Source organism: Varanus komodoensis, unplaced genomic scaffold (genome assembly GCF_004798865.1).
Source record: "Varanus komodoensis strain SLA01 unplaced genomic scaffold, ASM479886v1 scaffold20_1, whole genome shotgun sequence".
Classification (NCBI taxonomy): domain Eukaryota; kingdom Metazoa; phylum Chordata; class Lepidosauria; order Squamata; family Varanidae; genus Varanus; species Varanus komodoensis.
In genome coordinates, this window is record NW_025335587.1 from 10,212,695 (window position 1) to 10,230,979 (window position 18,285).

The 18,285-nt window shown below is 45.4% G+C and overlaps 1 protein-coding gene across 1 annotated transcript in view; it reads left to right on the plus strand.

Moving 5' to 3' along the window:
* Nucleotides 1-3,765: 3,765 nt before the first annotated feature.
* Nucleotides 3,766-18,285, plus strand: part of ROR1 (receptor tyrosine kinase like orphan receptor 1) — a 138,120-nt gene continuing 123,600 nt past the window's right edge. Inside the window, exon 1 of the mRNA XM_044430351.1 lies at nt 3,766-4,102. Coding sequence (XP_044286286.1) covers nt 3,766-4,102 — 337 coding nt within the window. The remainder of the gene's footprint in view (nt 4,103-18,285) is intronic.

Here is an 18,285-nt window from a genome sequence, read left to right on the forward strand (position 1 = left end):
CCCAGGAGAGCTTCAAACTCTTTCTGCTTATTACCCATGCTCCTAGCATTGGTGTACATGCACCTCAACTCCTTCCCACCACTTCCTTTCCTTGGAGTTCCCAGCCTCCTCCTTCCTCCCATCCTCCCTGACACCTGGCCCCTCTCTGTAGGAGTCCTGTCAGTCCCTGCAGTATTTCTAAAACCCTGCTCCCAGAGCCCTGATCCTCCCCGATCTCTTGTCCAGTGCAGACACATTTCTGGGGGGCCTGAACCCCCCCCCCCCCGGCTCAGTTTAAAGTCTTCTGGACGAAGTTCGCTAGAGCTTCTCCAAAGGACCTTTTCCCCATCCTCGTGAGGTGTAACCCGTCCCTTGCCAGCAGTCCATTGGCAAGAATACGTGTGCCGTGGTCGAGGGACCCGAAGCGTTCCTTCTGGCACCACACCCTAAGCCAGTCGTTCACCTCGGAGGCCCTCCTGTCCCTTCCTGACCCAAATCCTTGGACAGGTAAGATTGATGAGAAGGCCACTTGGGCCTTCAGCTCCCTTAGTTTCTTCCCCAAAGTGTGGTCCCAACCACACCCTGCCTGGCCACATCGTTTGTGCCCACATGGATCACCAGGAGTGGCTGGTGACCCCCGGAGCGAACAAGACGCTCCACTCTGTCCTTCACTTGCCGGATGCGTGCGCCCAGCAGGCAGCAAACCTCCCTTGTCTCCAGGTTGGGGTGGCACACTGCCACCTCAGTGCCCCTCAGCAGGGAGTCCCCAACAACAATCACCCACCACCGTGTCTTCCTGGTGGTGGTGGTGGGCGGCCGTGCCCTGGCCCTCACCTCTTCCGCAGCAGCCCCCTTGCCGCCTGACGTCCCAGGCTGGGGGTCCTGCTGGTCCCCCGAGGCCTCATCAGCCCCAGCCTCCCCAAGTGGAGAGAACCTGTTTCCCAGCTCCAGATTGGTGCCAGGAGAAGGAGGCAGCCGTGCTGGCCTCCTCCTTCTGTGGGTGACATACCTCCATGTTTCCACAGCTGCTCCTCCCATGGTCTCTCCCTCAACCCTCTGTCCAGAGGGGGCTGCTCCGGGGGGGCGGGGCTGGAGAGCTCTCTCGGCCCTCAGGCACCTCACCTCCTCTTCTAGCAGGGTCACCATCTTGCATCGAGGGCAAGTGTATCCCTGCCTCTCCCGGGGGAGAAGGGCAAACATGTCGCAGCTCTCGTAGCAGACAGCAACACCCGTGACTCCCGCCAAGGCCATCTCCTGGTCTGCCATCGGTATCCCTTCCGAGACCTTACCTTGGTCCCCTGCCTTGTTTGTCCTACAGTTCCTCTCACTCGTCCAGTTCTTCCAGAGATAAACCCCCTCACACGCACACACAAGGATAAAATAAACTGAAATTGGCAGAAAAACAAAGCACAGCACAAACAAAAACAAACAAGCAATCAAACCTCTGTGTCTCAGGGAAGGGAGTCTCCGGACAGCCCGGGCCGCAGCCAAGGGCCACAGCCAAGGGACGATGCCCTTTCTCTCTGCTGCTCCTGGCCCTCTGCTCCCCTACCTAGCTCCTACCTTGCCTTCGCCAGTCCCCTTGCCACTCAGCACTCTCTCCCAGCCTGTGCCTCTGCTGCTCTGCTGCTCTGCCAAGAGGCCAGAGCCAATGATCAGTGGAAAAAAGAGAAGGGTCCGCCCCAGTACCTACTGGCTGGACACCATAAAGAAAGACATTGAAATAGACATGGCGGTTTTGAAGGAAGCAGTGCGAAACAGAGGGGCATGGAGAGCAACAGTCCATAGAATTGCCAACTGTCAGACTCGATTGAATGGCTGATGATGACGACAATGCTTTTTTGATTTGCAGCTAAGCAATTGTTCCTGACATTAAATTAGCCTATAAGCAATGTTGCCTTTCCAATGTGTATGTATTTTACCTACTGCATTTTGACAGCTAAAAAAGACAAGACTGATCATATTGGAGAGCTTTAAGAGTTGTTCATAGTAAATTATGAGCAGTTGTGTAATTTTCAGAAACTAAAAATATGTGACCTTGTTTGTCCTGTTTTTTGAGGTTCCAGAAAATAAAAATAGCAGCAAATGAAAAGTAATAGCAATCAGAGCAGGTAACAAGTCAGGTTCTGGGAGAACTAGGGGAGAGAACAAGCCAGGGTGAGCCTGTTTGTTTGGCCAGGTGCACTGTGAAATTGTTCCATGAACAACCCACACGGCATTAACTTATTCTCAGGGTGACTTAGCATGCCATTAGAATTGGCCAAGTGTCACTTTCATTAAACACTACTGTCATTTATTTGTTCCTGTATCTGCTCTTGTTGCTGAATCATCTACTGATCTTTTATGATCTCTGTTCATATATAAATATGACTTATCAAATATGGCATCTAAAGTCTTTTCAGAGTTGTACAGCATCCGTGTTTCCATCACTAGGACTACTTTTCAGATTGTATTTGGACACTGTTGTATAAGGCAGAGTTTTATTGGCAGACTTTTCTATTGTAACTCAGAAGAATGGCTACAGTATTTTGTTAAATCTGCAGATATTCCAGCAAGGTCTATCCCTAAATTATAAAGTACAGGCATGCTCCATAACTTAGTTGATAGGAAAATTGGAAGGCAGACATTTGACTTGTTCAGCAGTGACATATTGCCTCTTTTTAGTGCAACCTCCTTAATGAAATACTGAATAACTAGTGAACTATTAGCTGCATTTCTTCGTCGTGGCCTCTGTGCATCACTCACATGGGGTGCTGTGCCTGCGCAGTGCCTTTGGCCAGAAGATTACAAGCTAATAGTTTTTGACGGAAACCCTCCGCTCCCCCTCCCCCATGGCCTATAATGAGCGGAGCGTCTGCCATTTTGTTCAGTCTTTGCGACTACCGTTCACTGTGCCTCGTGCCGCTTTCGCTATCGCTCTGACCGTTGCTCGTCTAGCTTGTTCTTGTTCTCGATTATTCTCCCAGTTGTTATACCCGTTAGTTCTTGCTAGTTCTTATAGTTCTTGTTAGTTTCATAGTTCTCTATCGTTCTACCTTCTCTTTCGATCTTCTATTAAAAAACAAACAAAAAACAAAAAATATATTCTTACCCTCTGCACTGTCTTCTATTTCTTCTTTTCTTACGATGGTGCAGCGAGTGGCTTTCCGCAAATGCACGGAATGCGGGTCGAAGATGTCTCCGACCGACCCGCATGACCTATGCCTCCTCTGCTTGGGGGAGGGGCATAGGACTGACAAATGCTCTCACTGCCTGGCCTTCTCTAAGCAGGCCAGGAAAAACCGTGAGAATCACCTGCGGAGGCTCCTGTGGGATCGGTCTCTCATGCAGTCCGACCCACTCATCGTTGCTCCGAAGCCTGGCTCTGCTACGGTGGTTCCGCCCTCATGCCCTTCGGAGGAAGGCGCGTCTACCATGGGGGCTCCACCTGCTTCTCCGAAGAAAAAGCACGAGAAGCATAAGCATGCTGAATCTGATAAATCAGCAAAGAAAGCCAGGAAGGAGAAGCCTCTGAAACTGACACAGAAGTCGAAGGACACAGAGTGCCCTTGACACCGTGATTCGGGTTCGACGGCCCCCTTGGTACCGGCGGCAGTCACTGTACCGACTCCACCCGATCCGGTGCTCCAGGTGGCTATGAGGGTCACCCCTCAAGGGTCCCCTCGACGTGTGGCTGACCTTCCTACTGAGCCGCTTCCAACTCTTCAGCAGGGGTCAATTTCTGATGGGGAAATTCAAGACTCTCCCCCCAGGGATAGGTCACCCACACCTATGACCCCAGCCACAATGGAGGCAGATGTAGAGATGTCCCCGCCTAGGAGCCGAAGGAGTCGCTCAGTGGAACAGCGATCCGAGGGATGGCACCGCACCTACTATCCATCGTGGGGCGAACCACACACTGTCGGGTACTATCCCGTACCTAGGGGTCGGTCTTCACCACCTTCCCGTGACCGTCCACTGTCCTCGGGTCCGAGATACGCATCCTCGATACCTCCTCGGGATGAAAGTAGCCGGTCCGTCTCTCCAATGGAGTCCTCGTCTTCAGTCCCTCCATATTATGGTGCAGACTCCGACAACTCGGAGGTCAATTCAACCTCTCCAGACATCGCTGTGACCTCCCAGGGCCCTGCGCCATGTCTCCTTCGCGGAGCTGATGTTCCGGCTTGTCCAGTCCCTTGACATCGACGCCGTCCAGCGTCTGGGACCTTCTACGGACAAATTTTATGATGTCGTCCGTGGGGAGCAGTCCACCTCAATCGTCCTGCCGTTGATTACCACCTTACGACAGGCGATGATGCAGCCCTGGGACTTGCCTTCTCACCCTCAACCCACGTCTCGGAGGTACAAATTCATGTACTGGGTTCGGGAGGAGGACATTCTCTTCCTCCTCCGCCACCCCAAGCCGAACTTGGTCGTGGTGGAGTCCTCCCAGGGTAGAGAGGCAAGAGGCCACACCGCACCGAGGGACAAAGAGGAACGTAAGATCGACTCCCTGGCCAGGAGAGTCTATGCAGCCTCAGGCCTGGGGCTGTGTATTTCCAACTATGAGGTGACGTACCAATACTTCATAATGCAACGCCTCCACAACGTCGTCTCTACCCTCCCAGACCACCAGGGTGATCTGGCAAAGGTGCTGATAAAGGAGGCGATGCAGGTTACCGTCCAGCAGTTGTCCACAGCCAGGCATCATGTGGACACTGTCTCAAGAGCCTTGGTCAGTGCTGTCTCTCTCCGCAGACATGCCTGATTTAGGAGTTCCAACTTTCTGGAGGAGACTAAGTGGCAAATTGAGGAAATGCCCTTTGATGGGTCCGGACTTTTCCACTCCAGGACTGAACACAAGCTGAAAAAACTCCACGAGTCCCGCATAACGGCCCGACGGATGGAGCTTCAGACTCAACCTAGGCATAAGTGGGCATGGACCCGTCCATCCTATAGACAATCTTATCAGCCTAGGCAACAGCCCCAGCACCGGCCACACCAACAGCAACGCCGCCAACAGCCCCAGCAACGTTATCAACAGGGCCCTAGCCGTTATGACGGAGATAGGAGGCAGCGTTGATGGGACTGGCGAACCATTCCTCTAACCCCTTCCATACCCACCCCCCTCTCATCTGGGGACCGGCTGAGAAGCCGATCACATCTGACTGGTGGGTATTATTCATCATACAGCACGGCTATCGGATAGAATTCGACATCGTTCCTCCATCGAGTCCGATCCAGTTTACATCATGCTCACCGGTATTGCTCGATGAAATACAACAACTTCTTCATAAAGGAGCGATTCGTCAAGTAACTCCACCTGACGGACTCCACGGATTCTACTCCAGATATTTTACAGTCCCGAAACGGGATGGTGGCCTACGTCCGATTTTGGACTTACGTAATCTGAATCGATTTATTATGACAAAAAAGTTTCGAATGACCACCCTTCAAAATATTTTGCCGCTGCTAAGGAAAGAGGATTGGTTCACCTCATTGGACTTGAAGGACGTCCATTTCCATATTTTGATTCACCCCAGTTATAGGCATTTCCTTCGCTTTGCTGTTGCACCCAATTTATACGAATTTACGGTTCTACCCTTCGGTCTGGCCACTGCTCTAAGAGTGTTCACCAAATGCATGGCCCCTTTCTATGCTTTCCTACACCTCCAAGGCATACAAGTTTACCCTTACCTTGATGACTGGCTTCTGGTGTCCCGGTCTAAGGAAGGACTCCTCACATCCATCCATACAACCTGTGCCTTATTAGACGATCTGATCCTTTGCATTAATACCGAGAAATCTTCTCTTCTTCCGATGCAGACGCTTACATTATCAGAGCCCATTTGGATTCGACGTTGGAAAAAGCCTTCCTTCCTCAGGACAGACAACAGACTCTCGCTCGCCACATCCATCAAATGCGACGAGATGGGACGGTTCCAGCGAAGTGCATCCAGAGGCTTCTGGGACATATGGCTTCCTCCGTTGCTGTGGTGCCACACGCCAGACTTCGACTTCGTCCTTTACAACTATTTCTCAACAAGATGTTCCACCCACAGAGAGACCCACCATCGAAGTTGCTTCAAATCCCATCCTCGGTGCTCCATTCTCTACTATGGTGGTCGGTCCCAGCCAATCTGACTGTTGGGGTTCCTTTCAGGCCCCGATGCCCATTGATAACCCTCGGTACCGACGTGTCTCTCCTGGGGTGGGGAGCGGTATGCTCCGGCCTATATACCCAGGGCACGTGGACTCATCAGGAATCCACGAATCATATCAACTTCCAGGAGCTATTGGTGTTATTCAAAGCCCTACGTTCTTTTGAGGATGTTCTCCAACACCGGGTCGTTCAGATAATGTCGGACAACATAGCCACCATCTTTTATCTGAACAAACAAGGTGGAACGAAGTCCCCGACTCTGGCCAGACTTTCTATGCAGATTTGGGACTGGTGCATTTCGAGAGACATTACACTAATGGCAGTCTATTTGGCTGGTATGGACAATGTGGAAGTGGACCTCCTCAGCAGGTGCATGTTCATCTCTCACGAATGGGAGCTAGATCCTCAGACACACGACAATCTTTTTCATCGCTTGGGGTTCCCTGACGTGGACTTGTTTGCCACCCAACAGAACAAGGTGTGCAATGCTTTCTGTTCGAGAGCGGGAATTGGGTACGGATCCCTAGGGGACGCCTTCATGATCCCATGGAACAACCTGAACTTTTACGCCTTCCCGCTGATTCCTCTTGTGGTGAGAGTAATAGCGAAGATAGTATACGATTGGGCCACGGAGATACTAATCACCCCTTGGTGGCCACACCAACATTGGTTTGCCACACTGCTCAGCATCTCTCACGGGGAATACCTTCATCTTCCACTGCTTCCGTACCTCATAAACCAACAGGACGGTACGCTTCGCCATCCAGATGTACTATTGTTGAACCTAACAGCGTGGCGAATCCGATAGCTAACTTTGCTCCATCTGTATTGACGGCAACTTCAAGTGGTTCGAATCCTGCCTTCGAATCCGCTGCGTTCAGGGCCTTCGAATCTGCTGGGGTCAGCGCTGCTTCCTCTTTCGATCCTCCAGCACTGTCGGATTCGAGGATTGTTCCGTCGAATCTGACAACCTTTCATCTGGATATTCAACACATCCTTGATTCCGCTTTAAAGCCATTTACACGGAAGTCCTACGCAGCTAAATGGAGACGATGTTCCACCTTTGCCAAGTCTCCATTTACATCATCGATACATCAAATTCTTCAGTTCCTATTAGAACTGCACCACTCTGGACTGAAACCATCTTCAATTAAAGTGTATATGGCGGCAATCGCCTGTCATCATGGCATGGTGGATGGATCACCCATCTTCTCTCAACCTACTATTAAGAGGTTTCTTAAGGGTCTTTATAATCTCAATCCATCAATCAGGCCAGTAATGCCTACCTGGAGTCTCTGTTGTTTTGCAAGCGCTTACAAGAGCTCTTTTCGAACCATTGACAACAGTCGATTTACGACTTGTTTCATGGAAGACAGCGTTTCTAGTGGCGGTTACCTCGGCCCGAAGGGCCAGTGAGCTCTGTGCTCTCCGCATAGACCCTCCTTACCTAAATTTTCACAGAGAAAAGGTCATCCTGCGGCTCGATCCATCCTTTCTTCCTAAGGTGTCCACACCTTTTCATATGGGACAAGATATTATCTTACCTGCCTTTTTTCCGTATCCGTCGACTCCGTTAGAAAGATCATTGCACTCACTTGACGTTCGGCGCTGCTTAGCCTTCTACAGATCTAGGACGGAATCTATTCGGCTCTCAATTAGACTTTTCGTTAAATATTCTACCAGAGATCAAGGCGCTCCAGTCACTCCGCAGAGACTTTCTAAGTGGATAGTCCATACTATCACTTTATCTTATCAACTGGCTAAGATTGACTTACCCACAGCTCCTGGAAGCCATTCGACTAGGGCTGTTGCTGCCTCATCTGCCTTCACATTGGGAGTCCCAATTGATGATGTATGTCGAGCTGCTACTTGGGCAAAGCCTTGCACTTTCGCCAAACATTATCGTTTAGACGTTCGGGCTCGACAAGATTGCTCCTTCGGCAGAGCCGTTCTTTCATCTGTTCTTCGTTGAGGACACCTCCCCTCCTCCATTATGGTAAGCTTGTTAATCTACCCATATGTGTGATGTACAGAGGCCACGACGAAGAAAAGCAGGTTGCTAACCTGTAACTGATGTTCTTCGAGTGGCTATCTGTGCAGTCACACAACCCACCCGCTGGCCCCACTCGGTGTCGGTGAGTGGACATTTTCGTCCGTACCGAATGTTTCCATTTTTTCTTGGTACTGATATCGTTTACAGTAGGGATATTTTTTCCACATGGGGGTGTACGTTCGGTCGTCAAAGACTGAACAAAATGGCGGACGCTCCTCTCTTTATAGGCCATGGGGGAGGGGGAGCAGAGCTTTCCCGCCAAAAACCGTTAGCTTGTAATCTTCCGGACAAAGGCACTGCGCAGGCGCAGCACCCCATATGTGTGACTGCACAGATGGCCACTCAAAGAATATCAGTTACAGGTAAGCAACCTGCTTTTAAGAAGCAACTGGACAGTTATCTGTTTGGGTTGGCTGTTCCATGGGTGTTTCAATGACTCATATGGTGAGCTTTTTTTTGCACAGAACTGCTGCAATAAGCAGCAACATGGCAACTTTCCAGTGGGAGTAATGTGACATCAGGAGGTGGCATGAGCCATTCCTTGGTTCTTTGGGCATTCCCAGTTAAAGAAAATTAGATGGCTGTCCTCCCCTTCTTCTCTGTCTCACAGGTTAACTGAGCAGGTGTTTTGTTTTGATTTTAAATAGAAGTACGGAAATGAGACCCTTGTAAAAAGGGATACAGGTAATAAAACAAGATCCTAGCTTGGCCATTTTCCTTAAATGATGAATCCTGTTTCTTTATGCATGTGTCATCTGTTTAGCCTATAAAGATCCTTTCAAGCAACAAATCTGTTTTTCCCTTTATCAGAAGAGTGCTTAGATGTCCATTGGTTCTTTGACACAAATGATTGCTAGTATTTTCACTCACAAAGTCCATAGTCACTACTTCACACAAAGTCAAAAATATCAGTTTTCTAGCAAAAATAGTTCCTATAGAAATTGACAAAGCTCATGTTAGATATAATAGTGTTTTAAAAACACATGATTAAAACATTTTCTGGCTGTAATGCCATCTTGATTTATACTTGAATTTTTCAGTTTGCACATGTTCTTTTGAAACCAATTTTCTCAGTTGTTGCTGGGTGCCACCAAGTCATCTCAAACTTTCAGCAGCAACACCCTTCAAGATGCCCTGCCCTTGACAGCCCCTCCAAATATGTAAAAGTTGGCAATATTGTCCATCATCACCCAACCAATATATTTTATTAAGTAAAAAGCAGGCCCATAGATAGTTTCAGACCACTGAAACAATTGAATCAAGCTACAGACTATACAAAACCACCTTGGAGGCCCTATTTAAATATAACCTGGAGTAAATTTTCCTGTATATTCAAAATATGGCAGTCAGACTCTGGAGCATGAACAATGAGCTATATTTCTGTTTACCACTGAACACTCTTAATTCTGTTCTGGCACTCTGATTCCTCCAGAGGAATTGGCCCTGATTTCTTCCTGATAGACCCAACTAAGATGCTAGTATTGTATTAACACTTAGAAGTTTGGAAAGTTTCAGTGAAGATTGTGGAGAAGTTTTTATCTCTATTAGGCTTTGTTGTTAATTGTTTATCATGGCTCAGTCTTAGCTCACCACTGATTCCTTGAGACTTGTTTTCTATCATGAATTAATTTCATTTATTACATTTCTCTATGACCTAATAGCCAGAGTTCTCTGTCAGCAGTTTACAAAGATTAAAACTGTAAAACTATAATATGGTAACAACATATAAAACCCATATGAACATTAAACAGTTTTGCCCAATTAACACTGACATAATCTCATTATTCTTGACAAGATCTCTGTTGACATGCTCCTCTCTTGGTCAAAAGCCAAGTTTTAAAAGACTTGGCCCTCTTATCTGTCTTCACAGCAGAAACACTTGTTTAATTTGTTGCAGGTTTGTTTGTTTGTTTTTAATAGAGTTGTATGCCATGTGATTTGCTGAAGCATCCTCATGGAATATGGCTTTCCCTGTCATATGAACCTGAAAAGGTGCACAGCTAGGGGTAGCTTCAAAGCCATGTCATAACCCTAAAGCAATCCATATTGGTCAGACAGATACCTTAGAATTCACAACATTCCTCAACCATCATTTGAGCCTTCCCAGTGGAGTGCTCTTCAGATATTTTGAACTTGAACTTTGCTCTTTTCCAGCCAGTATGACCAATGATTTGAAATGCTGGAATTGCAGTCCAAACCTTCTAGAGGGCACCAGGTTGGGGAAGCTGCATTAAACAGTGGCACAATCCAGGTTGGGCTGTGACCCATTTCTATAAAGGTAGGGCTGCTGGTGGTGGTAGAGTTTAATATGAAACATGGTTAAACAGGAGGGAGGAGCCATACAGCTTCTGCCATGTATTTAACCCTAACTTTGCTTCTGCTTAGCATTTTTTTTTCCAGGGAGAGGTCAATTGTATTCTTGGAGTCCCACTAACTAGGCAAAGCAGTTTTAGTAAGTCAGTTCTTCCCTTCCACCTGTCCACACTGTTTTTCTAACCCCTACTTTAAATTACTTTGTCTGAAGCCCAGATCTGAAACACAGGTATTTCTTTAACTTGGATTTTAGATACACTGCCACATTGTATAATTTTCTGTATTTATAGCTAGAATTTTTTATTGTTATACTTATGTTCAATAATGAAGTCCTTTGCTCAATGAGATCTTCGTTGACCCACTGGAGAAACAAAAAGGACTTGATTTGTCACAGTACTAAAGTTTTCCAAAGCAGATTGGATTTAGCATAAGTGCCATGATTACTTTGTGTAAGAATATGCCTTTCCTAAAGAAGGTATTTAAAAAGTATAACTTTTCTGGATATTTCCAATCAATAACAAAAGTAGGTATGCTTTAAGAGATTTCTCATATTAATAGTAGTAGTAGTAGTAGTAGTAGTACTGGGATTACATTTTTATCTTGCCTTTTTTGCTTGTGAGGAACCCACTGCTGGTTACATAGCTCCATTTTATCCTCAAAAGCTATTTTTTCTCTCTCTATGACTAGTTAACCCTTAACACTTTTGCAAAACTTGGCCACCTATACATATTTTGCCAGGCATTTCAGGGAGAAAATCGCTCAGATTCGTCACGAGCTGGACTCCACTAATGAATCAGAGGTTTCTGGGGAGACGCCAATGCTACCGTCTGGTCCAAAATTATTGGAGGAATTTCAATTATTGCGGCCCGATGATGTGGACAAGGTGCTTGGACGAGTATGTCCCACCACATGCCTATTGGATCCTTGCCCGTCTTGGTTAATAAATAACTCCAAGCACGGGATTGGGACCTGGATCTTGGAAGTGGTAACGCTTCTCTGAGGGAGGGTCGAGTGCCTGCCCTTTTAAAGGAGGCGGTAATACGACCGGTCCTGAAGAAAGCGTCACTGGATCCAGAGATGGCCACTAACTATAGACCTGTGGCCAACATCCCGTTTCTGGGCAAGGTGTTGGAGCGAGTGGTGGCGGGACAACTCCAAGCACTCTTGGATGAAACTGATTATCTGGATCCTTTTCAGTCCGGCTTCAGACCCGGGTACGGTACTGAATCTGCCTTGGTCGCCCTGTACAATGACCTGTGCAGGGAGAAGGACAGGGGGAGTGCGTCCCTGTTGGTTCTTCTGGACCTCTCGGCGGCTTTCGATACCATCGACCATGGTATCCTTCCGGATAGGCTAGCGGGATTGGGGGTCGGAGGCACTGCTTTGCAGTGGTTCCACTCCTATCTCAATGGTCGATTCCAGAAGGTAGTGCTGGGGGACTATGTCTCTGCGCCATGGCAGCTATGCCATGGAGTACCACAGGGCTCCATTCTATCCCCTTTGCTATTTAACATCTATATGAAACCGCTGGGAGAGGTCATCAAGAGGTGTGGGCTGCGGAATCATCAATACGCTGATGATACCCAGCTCTACCTCTCGTTTTCCACTAATCCAGGTGAGGCAGTGGCTGTGCTGAACCGGTGCTTGGCCGAGGTAATGGAATGGATGAGGGCCAATAAACTGAAACTCAATCCAGACAAGACGGAGGTCCTGTTGGTTGGCGGATCGGGCTTCGGAGAGGGTGGATTTGACCTGGTCCTGAATGGTGCAACACTCCCTCTTAGGGACAAGGTCCGCAGCTTAGGAGTACTCCTCGACCCGGAGATTTTTTTGGAAGTTCAGGTGACAGCAGTGGCGAGGAGTGCCTTCCTTCAGCTTCGGCTGATTAATCAGCTGCGCCCCTACCTGGAGTACGACTGCCTGGCGACGGTGACACATGCGCTGGTGACTTCCCGCCTAGACTTCTGTAACGCGCTTTACGTGGGGCTTCCCCTGAAGACGGTCCAAACATTTCAATTGGTGCAAAATAGAGCTGCCAGGTTGCTTACGGGGACGGGGCGTTATGCTCACATGACTCCAGTCCTCCGTCAGCTTCACTGGCTTCCCATTGAAGCCCGGGCCCAATTCAAGGTGTTGGTTATGACCTATAAAGCCCTAAACGGCTTGGGTCCTGGCTACCTGAACGAGCGCTTACGTCCGTATATGCCCGACCGCCCCTTGAGATCTGCGGGAGAGTCCCTTCTCCGGGAACCCTCCATGAAAGAAATTAGGAGGGTAAGTACTCGGAGGAGTGCTTTCTCTGCGGTGGCGCCCAACCTACGGAATTCACTCCCCAAAGAGGTCCGCCTGGCACCGTCATTACTGGTTTTTCGGCGCCAGGTAAAGACCTTTTTATTTAAACATCATTTTAATTGTTAAAATATATGATCTGGCCAGGGCAACTTCTTCTTCCTTCTCTTTTCTCCTCCTATATTATTTATTTACTTATTTTATACTGTTAATTTTAATTTTATATTATTATGTTTGTATCTCAGTGTATTTTTTGTATTTTTGTATTTAGTGGTAATTTATTATGTTCTATTGTATTTCAATGTATTTTATTGTGTTGTAAGCCGCCCCGAGGCTTCGGCAGGGGGTGGCATAGAAATGTTATAATAGTAGTAGTAGTAGTAGTAGTAGTAGTAATAATAATAATAATAATAATAATAATAATAATAATTGTTGAAGTGAAAAACTTTTATTAAGTGTTAGATGTTGGAAGGATCAAAATCTAAGAAGTATTTCACAGAATGTTACTATAAACCTGTTTATAGTATATTAAAATCCACTTGTCTATTGTTGTTCAATCCCACAGTCATGCCTGAATCTTCATGACCCCATGGGCCCTAGCATGCCAGGCCCTCCTGTCCTCCACTCTTTCCCACAGTTCACCCAGATTCATGTTCATTGCATCAGTAACACTGTCTAACCACTATCTCACCCAATGGCCTTCATGGCCCCTTCCGACTCTACTATTCTGTTCTATGATCTCATCCTTTGCTATCTCCTTCTCTTGCCTTCAATCTTTCCTAGCATCAGGGTCTTTTCCAGTGAGTGCTTCCTTCTCATTAGGTGGCCACAGTTTTTGAGTTTCATCTTCAGTATCTGGCCTTCTAAAGAACACTCAAGGTTGATCTCCTCTAAGACCGATTGGTTTGATCTCTTTGCAGTCCAATGGACTGTCAGGAGTCTTCTCCAGCACCACAATTCAAAGGCCTCAGTTCTTCGGCTCTCAGCCTTCCTTATGGTCCAGCTTTCACAGCCATACATTGCAACTTGGAAAACCATACCTTTGACTATATGAAATTTTATCAGCAGGGTGATGTCTCTGATTTTTAGTATGCTGTCTAGATTTGCCATAGCTTTCCTCCCAAGGAGCAAGCATCTTGTTTTCTTGGCTGCAATCCCTGTCTGTGATGATCTTGGAGCCCTAGAAAATAAAATCTGTCACTACTTTCATATCTTCTCCTTCTTTGCCAGGAAGTGAGAGAACCGGATGCCATGATCTTAGTTTTCTTAATGTTGAGTTTCAAGCCAACTTTTGCACTCTCCTCCTTCACCCGCATCAAGAGGCTCTTTAGTTCCTCTTCACTTCTGCCATTAGAGTGGTATCGTCTGCATATCTGAGGTTTTTGATATGTCTATACATTGCCTTGAAAGAGTTATAAGACCAGGGGAAATCAGAACACAGTTTTATTTGCCTCTAACGGTCAATTTAAGTACAGATAGGTTTTAGCTACTCTGTTATACTGTCCCATGTCCATGCAACAACAAGTTCCATCCTAAAGCTTGCATGTCCACCACTTTTTGTTGTCTGTGCCCAGGAAAACTCCAAATATTGGTGCCCAAAGTGATGTAGAGACTTCCATCACGAGACCTGTCCTCTTCATTTCCATGATATCTTCCATTTGATGCAACAGTGCATTTCCAGAAGGGCATTCTGAATCATCCTCAGAACTATTTGCAACTGACCTTGCAATGGCTTGTCATTGCAAAAAGCCAATCATGTCATCATTTGGTCTATTTAGTGATGTCATATTGCACTGCTGCATAGTAGTGAGAACCACTCCATGATATTCAAGATATTTAATCCAAGATATTTAATATGTACTATTTCACATAGTGAAATTATTTCTTAAACTGGGAACTCCTTTTTTATTACTTTGGTATAGATCTCATGGCCTGCCATTGAGAATATATCTATAAAATGTGGGTACAAGAATGATAGGGAGAATGATAGAGACACAGTATATTAAGTGGTCTCACAGAATCACTTAAGATAAGTTGAAATATGCTACAGCCACAATTAAATGTAGTTAAATTTGGAAACGTAGTAGTTACTGTAGAATTGGCTAAAGGTTGCATAGTTTTTCTATATATAATGGGGGAAAATTTTGGTGTCCTTTTTTATTTTCTAATGGCTGTTAAGTCTGCAGAGTAATTGAATTGCCTGGGAGTGTTCAAAGGCTGCAATCCAACAAAGTAGAACATGAACTCAAACAGGGATGCTTTGTTTTGGCTGCAAAGTTTTTTTTAAACTTTCTTTGTGGATTTGTTGTTCCATAGCTAGCGTCAGTAGCCTAAAGCATGTATACCTGGTTCTCAAGTAGAGTTGGACAACTGACAGCCAACTGGGTTAGTCCTGCCTCCAGAGGCTTCTCTTTTGGCTCTTGGTCCTAAGCCCCACTCTTTAGGTCCTTGCCTGCTTTTTCTCATGCCTAGTTTGCATATGCTGTAGAATGAAGTCACAGAGGCTTGAGGTAATGCAGTGGGTTAGCGCAGCTTGAGGCTGCAGTTCAGGGACTAAAGAGTCCTTTGATCTCCCCCTCTTGCTTAGTCCAAGCAGAGTGCTCTCAGAGTTTAGCACACTCCCATTTGCTAAAGCTCATGCATGTGGGCTGGCAGCTGAAGTGGAGAGCTGTAAGTCAGCCTCTGTTGCTGTTCCCTTTGGTTGGACAAGAAGAACCTTGTCTTCTTTTTTGCTTGAATGGGTGAAGTCAATGTTGCTGCTTTGTCTCTCTGGCACAGTTAAAATAGTGCATGCTAAAACAAAGAGTCAACCAGCAAAAGGCATTACAAAGAATATTTTTAGCCTCTGATGCTTTGTCAAGGATAGATTAAACAAAACTGAAAGGACCAGTCCACATAACATGGCAGCTGACAATTTACCTGCAAGGAGTTGTGTTGCATGCCAGCTGCCATAGTGAATATGCAAGCCCTAGCCAGCAATTGCCATGGCTTGTTGTGTTGTTGCAGGGGTAATGTGAGAGTTATTTAGCCTTCAAAAGCACAAGCCCTGCTGTTCCAATTCACACAACATGATAAGACCCAGCAACCCCTGGGGCTTGCATATACATCATGGAGGGTGGCCTCAAGAGTTATTAAGCTACAGTGCACTTTTCATGCCCCAATCAGGTCAGATGTAAACCTGACATAAATTTAGGCATAAACTTCTATTGTTGTTTCTCTTTAAAGTGGTGAGTACATTGAAGCATTTAAAAAGTTTCTAACAGTCAGAAGAGACATAATAAAGGAACATTGTGATTTTTTGGCTCAAGATGGTGACTTGTTTGTACTATACTCGATAGCATAGCCTATGTCTCCTCCCCTGTCCCTGTCTCAGCCCAAAATTCTGAAAGGGGCACATGTTGTATAACAGCAATAAAAAAAGCATGAAAGTCAGTCTTGATAAATCCTTTCATAGTGCGGTGAACTAGGATTTTGTTTCGGATGATTGGAATTTTTTCTTTTTTTTCCTGAGCCAGCAGCTTGTTGTCTTCTGAAATACTGACATTAATCTTCTTATTTGGAAACAAACCAAGCTCCTGTATTCCTAATCCTCCCAAATAGTCTATACTTCATATCACTTTACATGAGTAGACACTGTGGCCAGCTCACTCACAGCCCTATGGTGTATCTTTTAGACACATTCTCTTAGAATTCAGATATTTCCAAATCACCTGCTGTAGACAGGTTTATCTTCTAAAGAGATGAGTTACATCAGGTTTCTTGTAGTATGAAGTTCTCAGGGTCTTCATATGTAGCACTTGTTCCTTAAAAAAAATAAACATTATGTTAACAACCAAAAATTTACAATTAACTCTTTGTTCAGTGCACTTGCTTCTTTCATGCTCAAAAAAATAAGAAATCATATGTGGCCATTAGAAAAGTCTCTAGCACAAGTTAAAATGTATTATATATGTGCATATAAAGGATTTTTGTTTCAAGAACCCACCCTCACTACTGATCCTGTAAACAGCACTTTCAGCTTTCCCCAGTTTATGGAGGGTCTGTATGGATTGGGAGGGTGGCTGAATCTGAAACAAAAATACATATAGCCCAGATGCAAACACACACATGTAAATCTTCTGTAACAGATTTATTCATTTATGGCATTTCTATGCTTCCTAGTAGTTAAATTCTCTGGGAAGTTTATAAGTTTTGCTAAATCAACAGTAAATCCTTGGGCCCTCTAAAAACCTTATCAATTGCTGTCAAATGGCTAGGAACAAATTCTTAACTAGGCACTGAAAAGATTACAGTGCTGGCATTAAGCAGGCCTCACTGGAGACAATGTTGATAATTAGAGGCTACATTAAAGTTGTTGTTGTCTAAACCTTGCAGGAAAATCTCTGATAATCAACATAGAATAGGTAGGTTTCTGCCAGGAGACACATCAAATAATTTTGCCGGATTGTTAGAATAGAATGCCTTCTGCAAGCATGCTACACTTTTTGGATTCACTGGGCATAAATTACCTAGACAGATGCCTGTATAATTTCTCCTCTAAAGCAAATAAATATAAGAGTTCATTTCTTTTTTAACTTGAAAACTTTAAATTTTAAACTTAATTTGTAGCAAAGCTGGATGAATTTTAACAATACTGTTCTTAACCCATTGCTCTCATCTAAATTGACTATTACCTCTAGATCTGTCTTCATTGCTTGTGTATTCTAATTAATTTTTGGTACTTTTCTGACTGCAGAAACTAGTTTCAGCTTAGGTACAAGATTTTAGTGCCTCAAGCTTACCTATTATCTTGACTGAAGTAAGCCATTAAGGTTTTGCCTACATTTAATAGACATAACTATGTATTATCAAAATAGTCTTGCAGCAGTTCTCCTTATTTGGGGCAATGGGAGGCTGTTTACAAAAAGTACAGTCCATTTGGCCAAGTCATGGATGCTGAGATTCAGAGGCATTATGACTCATACCCACCTGCCATCCAGTTTTTTTTCTTGCTGTATGCTTATTAGATCATCAAGTTGCTATATATTATCCATATTGCTGGTAAGATGAAAACTTTCAGGATACTCCACTAGTAAAATAACTTAATATATTCAACTATTTTGTGAGAGGCTATACCATTCTAGTAGTGCTTTTTATACACTTATGCAAATATTCAGTATATGTCCCTGTGTGTTAGAGAACTTTCTTTCTAATCAATCCTTCTTCTGTTGGGCTTTCTTAGCTGCTGCCACTGCTTGTTTCCTTTGTTCAGAGTTCTTGGGAGCCATCTGGAGCCTAGAAAAAACAGACCCTTTTCTTAAGAACTTCTGTCTGAACTTCAACGGGACTGATTCGCCCATCAGGAAAAGTAAGAAGATCAGTGATGTCATGAAAGCACAGCAGATTTTTCAGTTGCTTTATTTGTTGTTGTTATATATTTACCGCTAGCTATAGAGAGAGATGCTTGGGAGATTTTCTTCATCCTGTTCAAAATAAATTGATTGATATTGGGTCATACTATCTATCTTGA